Here is an 18,725-nt window from a genome sequence, read left to right as displayed (position 1 = left end):
GTGCCGGGTGGCGCGTTTGGGACATTTCCGGCTAGCATTTCGCTACTTCGCGAGTTGGCTGTATTGAACTTGACGCCATCGCGTCAGCGACAGCCAATCAATGTTGAGATAGTCCTCATCACCAAATACGTCACAAACAAAACACAATAAGCGGTTGCAGAACGTGTAGCATAGCAATGGAGGATAGCTTGATCGTCGCGGTTTGCAGACAACACAAAGAGTTGACCCTCTAAAACATAGGTGTCAAACTTCGGTCCTGCAGGTTTTGGAGGTTTCCCTCTTCCAACACAAACTGATTCCAATCAGCAGGATCGTTTTCAGGCTTATGCAGAGCTTCCTGATGAGCTGATCATATATCAGCTGTGTTAGAGAAGGGAAACATCCAAAACCTGCAGGATTCTGGCCCTCGAGGACCGGAGTTTGACATCTATGCTCTGAAGGGTCAAATGAATGAGAGGGAGAGGTGGGAAGGCATATAGCAGGCCCCTTGGCCAAGGGTGTGCCAGAGTTTTAAATCCAAATTAGATCATCTCAATATTGTGACTTATTTAACATTTTTACATACAATAATGACTTTATTTATTGTTCTTTTCCAACTAAAACAAAAGTATGGAATTATTCAATTAAATAAATGATCGTTGCCTTTGACGGCAGCAACAAAGATAGGAAAAGTGTGACATCAAGCCCCGGTTTCGCCTATGCAATATAAAGTGCAGGCTACTTGTCACAATTTGTAACGAGCCTATCCTTTAACATGTGGTTGCAGGTGTTGTTCAAGTAACAGTTTAACCATGGAAAGTGGACTTGAAACATGTTTTTCTATCAGCAAAGGCAATGCAAATGCAGAAGAAAAAAAAAGGAAGAAAAAAAACATAGAGCAAACAAAGGTGTGGCTTTACTGACAGGTTAACAAGACGTGCAGAGGTTGCCTCATCTAGAGTGAGTCACACAGACGGAGGGAATGCTTTCTGTGGATACTTGGTCGATACGGTTCAGCCTCGCTGAAAGACCCGTTCACACATTTTACATCTTCCTGTTTTAACTTTCAGCAAAGTTTTTTCTCACCTTTTGGAGTGGATAAAGAAACACCTTCATTGTGAGGAGAGCATAAAAATGCTAGAGAGTGACTTTGCCACATGTGGAAAAAGGTGTGTACACGTTATTACCGCAATGCGATTGTTGTTTTGTATATTTATGAACCTTGAGAATGAACCAAATTGGGGAGTACAAGGGGACAAGTTTGATGTAATGTGTGATCTCAAACAGTAAGTAAGTGAAAAATGATGTTATAATGTAAACACAATGCTGACATTGTAATATAGGCGGTGCTCGTGACATAGGTCATGGCAATTATCATACCTACCAACCACTAATCAAAGTCTTCATTTATAGCAGGGTTTTTAAACTCATTGTTATCACGTGCCGTTGTGACTGTAAAGATCATTTACATGTACACTGTTAACACCAATAAGTTAGCAAAGTTAATTAATGTTTTGAAGTTAACCAAAAACTAGTATAGTTCAAGTCAATCAAACATTATTAGTACAATTACTCATAAAAGCATACAAAGTTACACCAATTTAAAAAAGTTAAGTTAGTAGTAGTTTTTATAAACTGTGTACTTAATCCATTTGATTATTTTGAATGTTCGGGTTTACAGTGTCCTCTTCATATTACTATATACACAATTGCTTATGTATTTAAAATTTAATTTGTAGTGAGAAGTCATAGACAATAGTGATAGCCAAATATTTAAACTACTGCTTAATTTATGTGAAGACAGGTTTCGGTGTGGGGGGAAAAAATGATTGTAATAAGTTAGATAAGTGAAGATTTATTTATTTTTTGCACAAATTTTCTTCAAAAATAAAAATCCATTTAGCAAGAAACATAAAGCACACCGGAGAAAAAAAAGTTATAAAAAGTATTTTTTTTTAAAACACACACAAAAAAGGTAAATTTCCGTCAGTTGGGGTGCCCAAAAAAATTCAGTGAAATTACAGAAACTTATCCTTACTTACTTCTCTTAAAAATATATATTTTTCATAATTAAAATACAGTTTGTGATTGTAATTTTAAAAAAAGTTGCCTTATTTTCAGGTTGTTTTTAATGTTTAATTAGAAACATTTTTACATTAAAACTCTTTTACTGCCAAAGACGTTAAATGACGTTCTGCAAAAACCTACGGAGGAGCGCCAAAGACGTTAAAAGACGTCCACCCATTTTTTTTTTTTTTGAAACGGGTAGAGGGACCACTTTCGCATATGTGGTGAAAGTTTCCATCAAGTCTGTTGTGCCTAATGACTATTTTTGGCCCCTAGAGGGCAGCGATGACTCTCTTTTGACAAGATTGGGTGGGCGTCAGTAGAAGACGTGAGGCGGGGCTAGAGTGTTGAGGGGACATTGGCTGAAGAAGCCATAATGGCGGCCGCTTGCAAGCAGCTCACGGTCGAGCCGTTTTTTTCAAAGACATCGACCAACGATAAAGAGCACATTGATGACGACGATGATCATCATCGATGATGATGATGGTGACTCCGAGATTGACGCCGAAGTTGGAAGCGCTGACGCGGCGGCTATGACGACGTTATAGACAGACGTCTGGCAGTCAAAGAGTTAATTAACAATTAAATTACCTAGAAATACAGTATAGATAAACATTGTAATACGTATAGCCATGCTTAAAATTACACAAATGTGCTGTTATTAGTTGTTTATATTGACATGATTTTATGGAAAGAGGTTTTAGAATAATTGGTGTTTGATGTAATATAACAGTTTATGACACACAAAAACAATGTGATTCATCTCCCAAAACACATTTAAAAAAACCTGTTGAATAACTAGATAAAATTGTAACAGTTTACTGTTAGGGCAATTCATTTATAAAAGAACAGAAATATTGTGTGTTTTCACGGTTACAGTGATTTCATGTTATTTTACATTCAGTATATTAGACCACAGTCTATTTTTGAAAATAAAATGATGTTTTAAAAATATAGGAAAATCTGTCAAATAAAATAAACATCGAAATTCTGTTATTTTAGGATTTTGTATTTATTTATTTATTTTACAGTGTAGACATACTTGCTTTAAAAACGATATGATGTGTGTGATGTGTGTTCATCTTGTCTCTCTCATCCCTCAGCCAGGAAATGTCAGATGGCGGCCAACACAGGAGATGGTGCAGTGCGACACAAACTCGCTGCCTGTTCTTCATATTGGCACTGGCAACAGTTTTGTTTTATTTCAGTGCAAATATAGACAGTGCAAGTAACTGGAGACCTGAATGGTGGACGCAATATAATGCAACAAAATGGTGGTCTGGCCTGAAAAGTCTAAGCATTGGCAACATTTCTTTCATAGAAGTTGATTGGAACATTTCTCCGTCTAGTAGAGTTTCGGCAACTAAGACACAGGCCATAAAAACTGGACAAACAAATGAAGGAAGTCACATTGTTGAAAACCAGTTGGTGGCTGCACGTCGAAGTCCATACTTTGTAGCTTACCCCGCTGAGTATCACTTTATTGTGAATGAGCCCAACAAATGTGAAGAGCAGAAACCTTTTGTGGTCCTGATGGTTCCTGTGGCGCCAAACAACAGACGTCATCGAGACATTGTCCGCAGCACCTGGGGAGGGCAAACTGTGGTGTTGGGCAAGACACTCAGCGTATTCTTTCTGCTGGGGCTGCATACTGGCAAACCTGTTGAGCAGCTCGACGAACAGCTGCAGCAAGAGAGCAGGGAGCACGGAGACCTGATCCAGAGCAATTTCCTGGACTGCTACACTAACCTGACCATCAAAACCATGGTGATGCTCGAGTGGCTCAGCTCCTACTGCTCCAGCGCCCCTTACGCCATGAAGATTGATTCGGACATGTACCTCAACGTGCCAAATCTCATGACCATGTTGTCAAGTGCACCAAAAACGAACTACATGACTGGACTTGTGGCCATACATGCAGCAGTCCTGAGAGATCCCAAGTCCAAATGGTATCTCCCAATGGATGTTTACCCCAAAGCTCAGTACCCACGTTATGCTCTGGGCTTGGGCTATGTTCTGTCTTTGGACCTGCCAAAAAAGCTTGTGGAAGCTTCCAGACACGTCAAAGCCATTTACATTGAAGATGTGTACTTGGGGTTGTGTATGGAATACTTGGGCATCCCTCCCACAGACCCTCCAGATTGGAATTACTTCCAGGTCATTCCTGTGCAATACAACCGTTGTGCTTATTCCAAACTTGTTGCCACCACCTTAGATGAACATACAGATCTCATGTGGGTTTGGAAAGATTTACAACAAGCAGGGAAGCCCTGCTGATCTGTCAAAGTATGATTGAAACAATTAGACTGAAATATGCAAATGACCAATAAAGCAAGTATGACAGTTTTATCTAATTTTTTATTCATTCGTCAGGTATCCTCTTCAGTGAAGCAAATTGTTACTGTGACAATACCTTGGTTAAAATGTGGTGTTTCAAGCTTTACCTCATAACATTTTGGGTAGACGTTTACAAAAGATACACCAATGTCTACAATAAAAGTACATGGCCTATGTTATTACATGTAGGTACAGCCCTCACAGTAGAGGACACTCTTAAAACACTCACAACATGACAAGCATTATAACCTTCCGCCAGCGATTGAAAGATAGGTTTCAACTCGTCTCCAGCTTGTATGTATGGAAGGCATTAAGGCGACACATGCTGTTATGACTGTCAGCGTTTTGCAACCACTGTCTAGCAGGGAAGTATCTTCATGTTGACAGTGTACGCTAGACTATATTCTGTACACGAACATCCTTCCTCCTAAAAGTCAAATCCAAGGGGAGAATTTCACAAATTGCTGACAATATCAGTTGTTTTTTTCTTCCAGTAGGCAAGTCGTTCTTCTGTTATCTGTGGAACTATCTACATGTGGCTACAAGACGCTACATGTTTCGTTTGCATCAAATGAGGGTGGAGTGCTGCAATAAAGCAATTGATCGTTTGGCACGTTATCTTCTTTAATAAAAAATAAACAGCTCTTAATTTAGTATTGTTTAAACATATCTTACTGGACAACACTTTTTAGTCGTGCTTTTCATGCTTATACATGTTCATCCACTGCTCTCTTTGTAGCTCTTTTAACGAAACAAAATTAATTATGCTTTTTCAAAATATCTTAACACACATATCGATAAGCATAGTAAATAAAAATGTAAAAAGATACTGTACCAGTATTTGAAAGATAATGGTAAATTGCTGGCTGCAGAAGCGGTTGAAAAAGTGTATCACCGCTTTTCAGTTGGTGTAATCAAAAAGGCAAAATCCAAAGCTAAATACTGCCACCTTGTGGAAAAATCCCATTTTAATAGATGGTTGTATTTACCAACTTTTCCAAGCACATATGCGACGACTGAAATGGCTATAAGGAAAATAAAATAATAATTTATTTATTTAATAATAATTTCCATATCAATATCTACCTACAAATGTTGATAAATTTATTTTTAAAAAGTTGTTTCTTTCACACTTAGAATAGAGTAGAACTTTATTGTCACTGTCACAACAAAAATGTGCACCATCCTGTTTTGTTAGCATGTAAACATTTGCTAATAAACCGTAGACGAAAAGTAAAAAATAAAAAATAAATAAATTGAAAAGTTAATTACTGCAGAATCAATTAAATCCCTGAGGAAAATAATGCAAACCCATTTTCCGGTATAAGTGAAACATTGCTTTAAATCTGTTTCATCTCACTAGTTTGTATTGTCTTTAATTTGAAACAATAGTAGCCAAAAGTAAACCTTAATCTGCTGACAAGATGCTAGTAGATAACCGACAAATTCACACAACAACTGATGTCATTTCATCAAGGACCAATTTTTTTTGTTTGTTTTTTTATGTGAACTTGCCTAATGACAAATTCCTGTACACATATGTTATGTGATGTACTTGGGAACGACACATGTGCAAGCCACCAGGATTTTGATGAGATCTTTTTTTGAGTATATATTTGTTTGGCTCAAATAGGCACTGAACTGTTCTCAGAACCATCAGCGGTGCAAAAACAGGCACAGAATTGTTCTGCTCTTCTCGCTGGTTGACGATGCAGCCCTGACAAAGGTACCCTGCAACCACAATCTTGTGCGTGTCACGGTGTGGTCACGGAGCGGCGTGGTGTCTGTCGGCGTGTCGAGTAGAGGACCCAAAGTGCAGGGAGGCAGGAGAACCACGGCAGGAGTGCGGGTTAGACTGACGTACTTTATTGTACCACAAACACTAACCAGGGTGCTGGTTAGTATTAAATAAACAAGGAACTGAAAAGATACAAAATCAAAATGACAGCCAGAACTCCGGGGGTGACCGTAACCAGCGGCAATGATCCCACACAAACTGATCACCACCCGGGAACTAAATACACCCACACTAATTGGGTAACTAGCCACACCTGGGGCCAGGCACAAGTGGCTGAGGGCCCGGATTGGTCAACCCGCGGAAGGGCGGGAACCCACTCAGGGCCCTCAAACAAAGCCAGATCTTCCCAGACATGACAGTGCGGGTACCTGCAGTCATCACGGTGGCGTCTGAAAGACCCACATAAACATATGGAAGGTCATGTCAAAATGTATTTACTGGTAAGTGATTTCTAAAGGATTGGTTTACCCACTCAATATATTATATACAACACATCTCAATAGTTACAGTATGTACTGTAATACATTTAATGCTACAAGTATTTGCTCACCTGCCTTGACTCATCTAAAGTTCAAAGAAGTGACACTCAAATTTTAATACAAACATTTTTTTCATTTGTTGAGGAGTGTGTTAATGGGAATTTTTGACCATTCCTCCAGAAGTGCATTTGTAAGATCACAGACTGATGTTGGACAAAAAAACCTGGCTCTTCAGTCTCTGTTTTAATTTGTCCCAAAGTTGTTCTATCAGGTTGAGGTCAAGACTTTGTGCAGGCCACCTAAGTTCATCAACACTAATCTCTCTTATCCATGTCTTTATGGACCTTGCTTTGTGCATTGGTGCCCAGTTATGTTGGAACAGGAAGAAGCCTAGAAAAATGTTTCCCATTGAAAGCAGAGGTGGCAAATCCAGGTCCTGAAATTAAAAACCCTGCCACAGTTTGGCTTTAGCCCCAGGTGCTAGCTAGCTCCCTAGGTGCTTGTTTACCTTTTAGGGAGCTAGCTAGCATCAGGAGCTAAAGACAAACTGTGGCAGGGTTTTTACTTTCTGGACATGGATTCAGTCAGCCGCGTTCCGTTACAAAGCGGCGCACAAAGAGGCAAACAGACTCTTCTATCTAAGCTAGTTCAGCAAAATACCCAAAGAAAGAAAAACTTTTTTTCGCTCTCTCCTGCGAATTCCCCCTTTACGTTCATATGCGAGTCTAGGCAGGTGGGCAAATACTTTTGGCATCCTATGGCTGGATGAAAACCACGTAGTTACTATAAGAATTATTCTCTCAGCATACTGTACATATTATCTTAATTAAAGGGGGAATAGTATTATATAAGTTGAGTTTTAATTGTTTGTACACAAATTGCTGGCTCTCTAGCAACTATTTTACAGAAAAAAAAATTTTAACGGCAGACAACCCAAAAAAATCTTACGAATACTAAACAATCTTGTCGCACTCACAAGTTGACTCGTCACTGGAAAATCAGGGACTGCTTTAATGAACTCAAAGCTGATATACTTGCAGTAAGCCATGATGACCACATGTTTATTGTACCTTCTGCCATCTGATGGTACTTAAGTGTTCTGCCTGTCACTATACAATACACCACTGGCTAGATGGAAAAACAATATATTTGTCATTAATGAAAAACATCTCAGGCAAATTAAGTGAAATTGTGGCCTTTTTCTGAAAATGTATCTGTGAGCGAGCCGTTCTTGCACTTCCGCCCACGTGTAGCAGCGGGCCTAATCTCCATAATCACTCCCATGCAGAGAAAACGTTTCATGTGAGCACATGATTGTGCAATAAAAGTTGGCTGAAAATGATTGCTCCGCCCAGGCCCGGACTGAGAAGGCGGGACCATCAGCAGTCTTCCTGGTTGGCCGCCAGGAGGCGCTATTTATTTCGGGCCGCAAATTCGTTGAGAAAAGCAGCAATTTAAGTGCTTTTTTCCTCTTGGATTATGGACCTTTTGGCCGCTATTTTGTGCAGAATGGATCATACACATTTTTGAAGCAAGCGCCACGCTCTCTCTCGCTCCCTCTCCCGTGACGGCCGTGAGCTCTCTGCTCACTTTGTCTCCCCCACCCTAGCCAGGCTGCTGGCCGACACACAGCCAAACTAATTAAACAATACATTGGGTGTCCGGACTCTCAAAAGTAAAGAAAGTCGGATAGCAGAAAAGAGTGGCGCAGAAGTGTCACTTTCCCTTTCCCCCTACAGCCAAGACACTTGTAAAATAAAAAAATAAAAATAAAATAAAAGTCATGTCAGATAGCAGAAAAACCTGAAAAAAGGTAATACTAAAAAAAAAAGCACCCAAATGTGCCCTGACTCAAATGAATAAATCATTGCAAAGCCCTATAGAAGTGCATGTGCCTGATGGAGATAACAGTAAACAACACAAAAACAAAAACAAGCAGAATAATGAGTAAATAATTAGCATGTAGCAATAAAAAAATAGCATGTTTGGCGGTTCATTTTTCTATTAGTCATTTAATGTTGTGGTATTTGTATTTGTTGGGAACAGTAGGTTATATTGAGGGAGGAAAAAAAACATTCTGCCCCACTAGAAGGAACAGATAAATAGCAGGCCTTAACTTGCTTTTGGGGATAAAAAAAAAAAAGTAATAACATTGAAAACAAATACAGAAATGACTAGTTTATAAATGTGACTGAAACTAACTTTTGCATTTTGTACCCAATTTTGGAAGCTTCGCCCTTCTTTGCTAATAGTAATTCAAGCCCATTCCAGCACAAGGAAATTAAAGTGTGATTGCAGTTCATTATTTGAGCTCTTAAATAATATCAAATTTGTCTTGTACCTTGACTTATTATCTCCTTATTTAGGCTTTATGTTTAGAGAATATGACCGGTGGTCAAATCAATTTCTTTAGCACTCTTGACTTTATTTATGTTTTCATAATTGTTCAGACTTAGTGATTGTGATCTTGAAAATTATTTAAATTTTTGATCGTATACAACCTAACTATTGATGTTTGTTACTTATTCAAATGTTTCATCTATATTAGATTGATACATTAATACAGAAATAGACATCTTCATTAAAACACTGTAAACTAAAGTGGGTCGGTCTGAGCCATGAAACTCCAGGGCTGAAAATGAGTCCCAGTCCAGCCCTGGCTCCGCCCCTGGAATGTACTTTCGTTAAAACTAGGGGTGTCAAAATTAGTAAAGTAACTTAATGTAGTAACTTAACTAATAAAGTAATTAGTTACTTTTTTTAGAGAAGTAACTATAGCTCTTTACTTTTAAAAAGTAACTTGAACATCACTGCATATAACATATTATTGTCAAGAAATGTTTATGGTTACTTTAACTATTGAATTCATGTGATTAATTACGATTGCAAATTTTTATCGCCCTACACCCCTAGTTAAAACTTTTACTGGCTCACCTGTACGTCCATGGAGACAAAGAGCGATTGTTGATGTCTTCCTTCATTTCTTGGAGCGTCAGTGCACATGACTGTGGTCGCTGCTCACCTTTCAGAGGCAGCAGATTTTTGGAAACGTTCAGCTTTTTCCAGTAGAATCTCCCAAATTTGACAATACGACTGTCAAATTGCTGCTGGTTGATGCAACTAACTCTCTCGGCAGCTGCGGAGGACAAGGACCTCCGATCGGTGATGACCATCAGCCAAAACATCTACAGTAAAACAAACACACACAAAATTAAAGCATCACGGGCATGATTTGGAAATGCAGCAGAACCAAGTACAGCGACACCTGCCATTTGCATGCTGAACCTGTAAATGTTTGAATGAAACTTGGACTTCCATGGGACCTTTTATACGCAGTCTACTCAGATATGATGTGCACTAGCTGCTTACCTTTATATAAGGACTATTTCCTTTGACTGGGTGTGGGAGGCCAACAGGCAGACAGGCGCGAGTCAAACAACTTGGTTCACCTGCTTAACTGGGCAGTGGTTTCCACTGAAGAAATATCTCAAGATTAAAGTTAGGACCATACTACACAGTAATTAAGTAGATATTTGCTCACTAACTTTCTGAATAAGTGTAATGTGTCTAACGAATATTGACATTTAACATTAAATTATTTACTAAATCTGCATTGTATGAGTGAATAAATGAATGTTTATTTTGAACATGAAAGATAGAAATTAATAATTACTTTAAGTACTAGTGGTATCGGTACTTGGTATCGGTGACTACTCGACAGTTGAGTAGTCGTACTGGTATCAATCTGAAAAAAGATATGGCAGTTGTTTCAATCAATTGTGAAAAATATTGGACAAATTGACAATATACTGTTTTCAAGTCTTATTGAAATTGGTTAATATTTGTCTCACCTCACCAGTTTAATTTTATTGCCTTTAAAACAATAGTAGCCGAATGTAAACCTTAATATGATGACAAGTTGCTAGTAGATAGGCGACACATTTTTCAGTCACCCAACAAATGTAATTTCATCAAGGGCCGAACAAATATTATTGCGCTTTCTTATGTTAACTTGGCTAATGACAAATTCCAGTACAAGTATATGGGATATCCCAATATAGGATTTTACCTTAAAATTGCATGCAATTATACTGTATGTCAATTTTCTTTTCTTTTAATTTGTAGTTCCTGATCGTAAAACGACCACAGGGGGTGGCCAATACTGGTATCAGCCACCGTCACGAGTACAGATACCTTGAAATAAGGCAGAGTATCAGCCTCATATGATACCTGGTGTCAGTGCACGCCCATCTCTTAACATGATAATATTAATAATATATGAATGTATAAATCCAGAAGTAACTGACTGAGCTCATCACACAATGCACTGATGACTCAGTACACATAGTAATTTTGTTATGTGGTTACAAACCATTAACTTTTTCTAAAAATGTCTTTGTCTGGTTATCTATTTGACTGATTACCGTATGACATGGCTGGATTCGAATATGTAGGCAGCAAAAAAAAAAGATCTTCGGATGGGTCCTCAATTGTTTTTGTTGGATAAAATCAGTAATTTGATGTATGTGTGTGTGTGAAGTACATAACTCCACGTATGTTCATTCTTAGTTATGATGCCTTCAGTGAGAATCTACAATGTAAATAGTCATGAGAATAAAGCAATGGACACATTGAATGAGGTGTGTCTAAACGTTTGGCCTCTACTGTACATTGAACAATATTTAAACACAATACACACACAAAAGCCTTTAAAAAGATCCAAAACACTTTAAAGTATTACATTTTCTCAAAAATTGACGGTGCGCCTAATAGTGAGGTGCGGCAAAGTGGAAATCCCTCTTCTTCCTTCGTTGCGGCGCGCGTGGAGCAAAACAAATCCCATATAGAACTCTGCGAACAAACACGCGCAAGACCAGCGTAGCGTCGCGATATTTTGAAAAATGTATCCTGTCACCAAGTCCCAGTTTCATCTTTTTCAAAACATGCCATTTAGAAAAAGGTTGGTGATGAGAACGGCCAATTTCAGGAGAACAGGAGATGTAGTGATTTTTTTTTTTGTTAAGCACAGGGTCACCCCGACATGTCTTTGATGTACAAAGAATGTTGCCGTGCTCAAGATATCAGACATCATTACTCAAACGACACACTGAGGAGTATGCAAGGTACCAGGGAGATGAGCGAGAGCAATTGTCAATCTTGTTCATGTTCTGAAGATCTGAACTGTTTGAACATTTGAGAAAATTTGATTAGTTGTACTTTTTTGGAACACTTGAAAAACAATTTTTGGTGGACTACTTTTATGCCGCTGCACCAAATAAGTTGAGTTTGACATCCCCATTCAAAGTCAAGATTGACCTTAACCGTCAAAATTAAGTTTGGAGATGTAAGTATGAATGGCGGGATTATGACATTCATATGTAATGTTGCATATGAAAATCACCCCAAAGGGTCACCCATGGCAAACACTTCATAGGTGAAGGACCTAAAAAAGACATAAAGCACGGCTCTCAAACCCCTTGTAACGTACAAATACTTTGGATTTCGATTTCCTTCACCTGGACGTGCATCACCGGGACCCCATCTGGAGCCTCCACACACAGCCTGGGCTCTAGTACCAGTCTTCTCGAGAGGGGTTGGACTCTTTTTCACTGCAGAGCAGGTGTGGGCATGCCCCCCAGCAAAAGGGTAGTGTGCCCTTTTCCGGGTTGGGAATGACATCCTGCCCCAAGTGGAGGAGTTTGAGTATTTTGGGGTCTTGTTCATGAGTGAGGGCAGGATGGAGCGAGAGATCAACAGGCGAATTGGTACAGCGCCTGCTGTGATGTGGACTCTGTATCGGTCCGTTGTGGTGAAGAAGGAGCTGAGCCGAAAGGCAAAGCTCTCGATTTGCCGGTCGATCTACGTCCCTACCCTTACCTATGGTCACGAGCTGTGGGTTGTGACCGGAAGAACAAGATCCCGGATACAAGCAGCCGAAATGAGTTTCCTCTGCAGGGTGTCTGGGCTCTCCTTTAGCGATAGGGTGAGAAGCTCGGTCATCTGAGAGGGACTCAGAGTTAAACCGGTGCTCCTCCGCGTTGGGAGGAGCCAGTTAAGGTGGCTTGGGCATCTGCTTTGGATACCTCCTGAACGCCTCCTCCTAATCGCGGGGTGCTCTGGGCATCTCCCACTGGGAGGAGGTTCCAGGAAGGACCCAAGACACGCTGGAGAGACTATGTCTCTCGGCTGGCCTGGGAACACCTTGGGATCCCCCCCGACCCCGGAGGTGCTAGATGAAGTGGCTGGGACAAGGGAAGTCTGGGCGTCCCTGTTAAAGCTGTTGCCGCAGTGACCCGACCCCAGATAAGCGGTAGATTTTGGGTGGATGGATGGAAGGAAGAAATTCAGAATGACTCACTTGAACACATTTCCAGAAGGGTGCAGATAACAAAAAAATACTGTACTTAATTGTAGACTGCAAGCACTCCACAGACCTAGATATTTTTATATGAGTAATTTAATAAGGGGCTTAATTTCTTTGGGTTTACATTTGTTGAGTCTTTAATAATGGTTTCACATAAGTGTATCAATACAGCTTACAACTGAGTCTCGAACGCAGTACAGTTTTCACATTAAATACAAGCTAATGGGTTTAGAGAGCAATAATGAGATCCAATAACGCCACAGGATCAACCTGCTGTGTACTTGGGGATAGATTTGTGTTAATCCATTTTATGATGGATGTCTGTCTTGCCTGCTGTGTACAATGGAATGCAGAAATGTCTCTTCCAAACGGTAATAGACATCCGTTTCATTAGCCTTTTAGAATAACCATTACAATACTGGTTTGTTGAGTACTGGTTCCCCTGTTTCTATCTGAGCAGAAAGAAAACCACTGAATAATGATATGGTCCACCAAGAACATGAACGGCAACCAAAGGGGTCTAATTGCATTGAACGATTGCATCAGTGAATGGAGGGGTATGTAATGATTTCCAAGGTCCATAAAGAGACCAAAAATTGAATAGAACAGTAACTGCAATTGACCTTTCATAAATCACGCCCCCAAACGGCAAAGGTCCCTCAAGCTCCTATCTGCTCCATTGTAAAATTGCTCCACAAAACTTTTGTCAGATTCAATAAAGCTATACCAAGGGGCAGAATGCAGAATGCGACGCAATAGTAGAGCGCGGGAAACAACACATAACCAAAACACGAAAGCCCGGTATCGGTTGCTCATTCTGTTTTTAGTGGTGCTTCGAATGTGGTGCTTTTTCAGAGCTCGCAACGCAAGGAGAAACGCCGCCGCGAAGAAAAGGATGATGTTTTATCGTCTGAAAGTCTTCGAGGCTATACACGCTGATAGCAGTGGGAGCGCAGAAGAAGACAAACACTTGTCGAAAAGGACATGGCTGGTAAGTTGTTTTTTTCCCCTCGCCGATGTCCATTACTGATGGCATCACAGGATCGACCGCCCAATCAACTGCCGTGGTGTTTGACGTCATGTCCTGGGCTCGCTCTGAGCTAGCTCTGGCCCAACGTAGGCGTAGGGCCGCAAGCAGCTCCACACGGTCCACTTCCGACCCACTTCCGACCCAGTCAGCTGTAATGGAAACACTCGCCAACACCGTGCTGGCTTTGCTTTGGAAGAAATACGCTAATAAGGGGCTAGGCTAAAGGCATATTGCTAAACTAGCAACTGAACGAGGTAAAAGCCAGCGTTTAGCTCTGTTGTCTTCGAAAAGCTGTGCATTGCAAAATGTGCTCATTGCGGGCATTAAACCTGACTTCTTCAATTTGATTTGGAAAACAAAAATCAGCTGAAATGTTTTATTTTTATTTGTAGGTTGAAGTGTTTTATGTATTGTAGTCCTGAGTTAATGTTGTTGATTTGTATATATTTTTTCACTATCAAATGGTTCGGTCACTCAAACAATGTTTACCGTTTAAATAAGGATTTGTTCCCCCCAGGTAAATCGATGCAAATCTTTTCTGTCGCACATAACAATTTTTTTCTTTGTAAGATCACATATTTTCTTTCTTTTTTTTTGATTGTCTTGGTTGTTATTAAGGATATTATGTCATGTATGGGTGTACTTTAAATAATTTGATAGACAAATACACTATTTAATTATAGTTACGGCTTGGAGTTGAGGGGGCGCAAAATGTTTTTTTTTTCCTGGGGAGAAAATAGGAGAAAACAATTGAGAAACACTGCCCTATTGTTAATTTTTTTTGGTTGTTTTCTAGGGGTACCATAATTTTTTATCTGGGTTGTTTCATGAGCTTTTTTTCTTTCTTTCTTTTTTAATCTGTTGAACCACAACTGAAAAACAATGTCTGATTTTTATTGGTTAATTTTCATGACATTTTTATTTAATGTTACTATTCTTTTTGCATTATCTTAATATTATTGTTTTCCTTTCAATAACAGAGTGGTATCAACAATTTTGCCCACGTGTGTACATTGTCAAAACTGGATTTGCGTTATTAGAACATGTGCCTAACCAGTGTGTTTTGTTGTCCAGCAGTGTCCTACATATTACATTCATTATTCAAACAATAGCTCTTACTGAATATCTACATTCAGTTTCAGATTTCATTGTTGCTTTTAATATCTACAGTTATACAGGTTAGAGGTGTAACCAACATGAAAACCAGAAAGTTGACTTTGGGTGGAAGAGCAAGAGATCGTAAAACTGAGAGAGGGTAAAATCAATCAGAGCAATAAACCATTCACACTAACATTAGACATACCCATTACAGCCATTCAAAATGACCTGAATAAGAGATAAGCTATTGTATCAGACCTTGTATGGGTAGAACAAAGAAAAGATTAGGCACTGATGACAGACCTGTAAAACAAAGGCCTAAAAACTACTTGTAAGTGACATTAGCAGCAACCTCCAGCTGGTAGAAGTGCAGCTGTCACTATCTACTGTTTGCCGAACACTCTATGAACAAAAAAATTATTGAAGACTATAGAAACCACTATACAAGACTGTACAAGACTATACGGGCATGCCATGACCAATTCCTGTGGGGCTCCCATACTGCAGACCATCAAGTGATGTCTGAGACACAGATGCATGGCCTCAGCAAGTGTGGGTGGTCCAGATGTAGTCCGAAATCCAATCATGCTGGTCAATGCTTGTGCGCTCAAGCTTGTACTTAAGAGATCCATAAAGTAGAAAATACTTCTCAACATTGGCAGGAAGTGAAAGAAACACAATTCCCCCAAAAATTATTTAGCCAATTTAGAACAAAATGTAAAAAATAAATATTTCACTATTTTATTATCAAATTGTGTTTATTCCGTGACACATCTGCAGAGACAAAGAGAAAGACCATTCAATTGCCACAGATGAAATAGGAACCAGTTGATTCATACCACTGGCAACCGTGTACAGTCAGGCAATCTGACTGGGATAAATCCGACTTTCCGACTCACTCGCATGCCTACTGCCCATTGACGGCTGGGATAGGCTCCAGCATACCTGCGACCCTCATGAGGTTAAGCGGTTCGGAAAATGGATGGCTAGCTTATCCCGCTAGCCACTCTTCGCCACTCCAGCCTATGACTCCAACTAACTAAGCTGCTCTGGCTATATCCAGTTTGCTCGGTCTTTCGACGTCGCTCACTGGGCTTCACACTGGCTGCCAAGTTGCCGTTGCTAGCCGAGATAAGAATTGGTCGTAGGCTTGCAAAAGTGTGGTCCCTTTATATGGAGAAAAAAAAAACGCCAAAATAAAATAAATAAATACAATTGAAAATAAAAATTGATTAGAAAAAATACAATTCAAAAATTTTATACAAAAGGATAAATATAAATGGAAATCAAAACAACTAAAAGTACAAATAAATACAAAAATCAAAAACAACATTCAAAAAATAAAAAATAAATATAACAAATGTGGAAATATATACAAAAATAAATATATTAATATAATTAAATGTCAATAAATAAAAACGCTCTGCTCTCATTTTTATTTATTTCATACAGTAGGCACTGTCAGCAAGCATGAAATGCATCATGAAATGTTATTCAAATGAGGGGGCGGTCCTAAGTGTGTCTTGGGTTGAACTTTTCGCCTATTGGTTGATCAACGTGTCGGTCTATGTCGGACTCTGCCTGTTCGGCAGCAAGGGAGAATTAACACACGAAAGAAACAATGGACCTTGTTTACAGGAACTTGTGTGAAGTTTTCGAGCAACTCAAGTCGCAAGTTGTGCTGACAGTGGACAAGATTGTTGTCCATTGCAAGAGCTCACCACGCAAGACATCGAGACTTCCTTGTCCGCCAACCTGCTTGGTGTGCATGAGAGAACACTCTACCATCGAAAGGCTTGCAACGGTGTAGTCCAACCCTAGCCACACTTCGGACTGCCCCTTCATCTGAATAACATTTCATGCTGCATGACGAAATCCAGCATGAAATAAATAAATATGAGAACATAGCTTTTTTATATTTAATATTTAATTTATGTTTGTATTAGTTTCCATATTTATTTTTACTTATATATTCTACTTATATATATATTTATTTCCACTTATATTTATAGATTTATTTTTTATTGGTGCATTTTTGGTCTTACGCATCTCAGAACCAGTGCAGTGTGCGTGCTTCGAAATGCATACACTTTGGCTGCATTCTATATAGTGACATCTAGGGGTGAACTACTACACACCGTCACTTTAAGATGAGCTGTGCAAGTGTTTTCTTCCGTTTCGATGCCTAAAAGCGTTTGGGATAGTCTGAGCATAGTTTTGTTACATAATGATTCAAAGCTTGATCAGATGGTAGATGTGACCAAGTAACATTCCTGCCACATTCCAGCCCATGAGGCCATAGGCAGTGCTGACAGTCTGACAGAGAACTTGGTTTAGCACTACAGCAGGGTTTTGGGAGAAAAAGGAAATCTGAAAATACATGTTGTAAAAACCTGACTCCAAGTGCAAGGATTATTTTTGGGATGAATGATTTGATGCATGTTTGTAGTTGTTGTTGCTCGATGAAAATTTGATCATTTATTGTTATCTTGTTCTTCCTCCATCTCCTCTCCATCACCCTGCAATTATGTTTAAGTTTCTTGACTTCATTGTTTCTCCACGGAGTCATGGACCTTGGGTATATATTTTTCGTTGTACGAGGGGCAACTGTATCAAGAGCCAGCTGTAGTTTACTGTTAAAATTGTCAATAATAAACCCACAGGTGGCAGGTAAGACAAGTAGAGGATATTTGTTTTAAACCACAATAAAATTTGCAGCCAATTTCAGCGGTTTCTGTAGTTTTTACTCAATACATTTTCAAAACAAGGTCATTACTTTTGAATATGAGGGCAATGTGTGCCGCAAGTACTGAGGATCATTTTTACTTGATCAGAACAACGCTTCATTTTTGCTCCATTAGCTAATATCTTTCATATTGACGTAGGAGGAAACATCCAGTAAGAATACTTTTTACTTCTACTCGTCAAGTACAATTCAGAGGCTGTACTTTTTTTTTATTTTTTATTTTACTTTTACTTGAATAATTATTTGAGTGAGTACTTTTACTTTTACCAAAATTGCTTCTTCTTTTTTTTTACACAAGTAGTTACTTTTACTCAAGTAGAGAATGTCAGTACTTTTCCCATCTTAACCACTTAGTCCTCACAAGGGTCGCGGGAGGCTGGAGCATATCCCAGCTGGCTTCGGGGCAGTAGGCGGGGTACACCCTGGTTTTCCCATCTCTGCATGTAAAATTGTTGGATTACTAAAAACTTGCTAAAAACATATTACAATGTTTTATAGTGCTTGAATAAAATTTATTGTGTGCCACATCCCCTTTTACCACTCCTAAAAGAATAAGAAAAGTTCAAATTTGGTGGACAGGCCTCTGTGAGAACGACCTGTACGTCTGCCCGTGCCATATTTCAGTAAAAAATAAACAATCCAGTTTAAAAAAAATCTAAAATCAAGTAATTCACACAATAAGGCAGAGCAGAAAATGGATGTTCAATAAAAATGAGACTTGAATTAAATAATTATTTAATAACAACAATGAGAATTTGCTGAGTGTTAATATCGAAAAAGGCTTTAAAATATGTGTAAATGTTTTTTGTATTTTATTTATTTATTGT

At 39.1% G+C, this 18,725-nt stretch overlaps 1 protein-coding gene and 1 pseudogene across 1 annotated transcript; one reads left to right on the top strand and one right to left on the bottom strand.

The window, feature by feature from the left end:
• The first annotated feature begins 955 nt into the window (after window positions 1-955).
• On the top strand, window positions 956-4,389 carry LOC144050627 (beta-1,3-galactosyltransferase 1). Its single transcript, XM_077564043.1, has 2 exons — window positions 956-1,148; window positions 3,150-4,389. Exons 1-2 carry the CDS (start codon window positions 1,114-1,116, stop codon window positions 4,321-4,323), a joined length of 1,209 nt encoding a protein of 402 aa, XP_077420169.1. The 5' UTR covers window positions 956-1,113; the 3' UTR covers window positions 4,324-4,389.
• A 1,536-nt stretch (window positions 4,390-5,925) lies between these two features.
• Window positions 5,926-9,833, bottom strand: LOC144050286 (interleukin-17C-like; annotated as a pseudogene).
• Window positions 9,834-18,725: the final 8,892 nt, after the last annotated feature.

The sequence above is a fragment of the Vanacampus margaritifer genome, chromosome 4 (assembly GCF_051991255.1).
Source record: "Vanacampus margaritifer isolate UIUO_Vmar chromosome 4, RoL_Vmar_1.0, whole genome shotgun sequence".
In the NCBI taxonomy this organism is placed as follows: domain Eukaryota; kingdom Metazoa; phylum Chordata; class Actinopteri; order Syngnathiformes; family Syngnathidae; genus Vanacampus; species Vanacampus margaritifer.
This window is presented reverse-complemented; position numbering and strand designations above follow the sequence as displayed.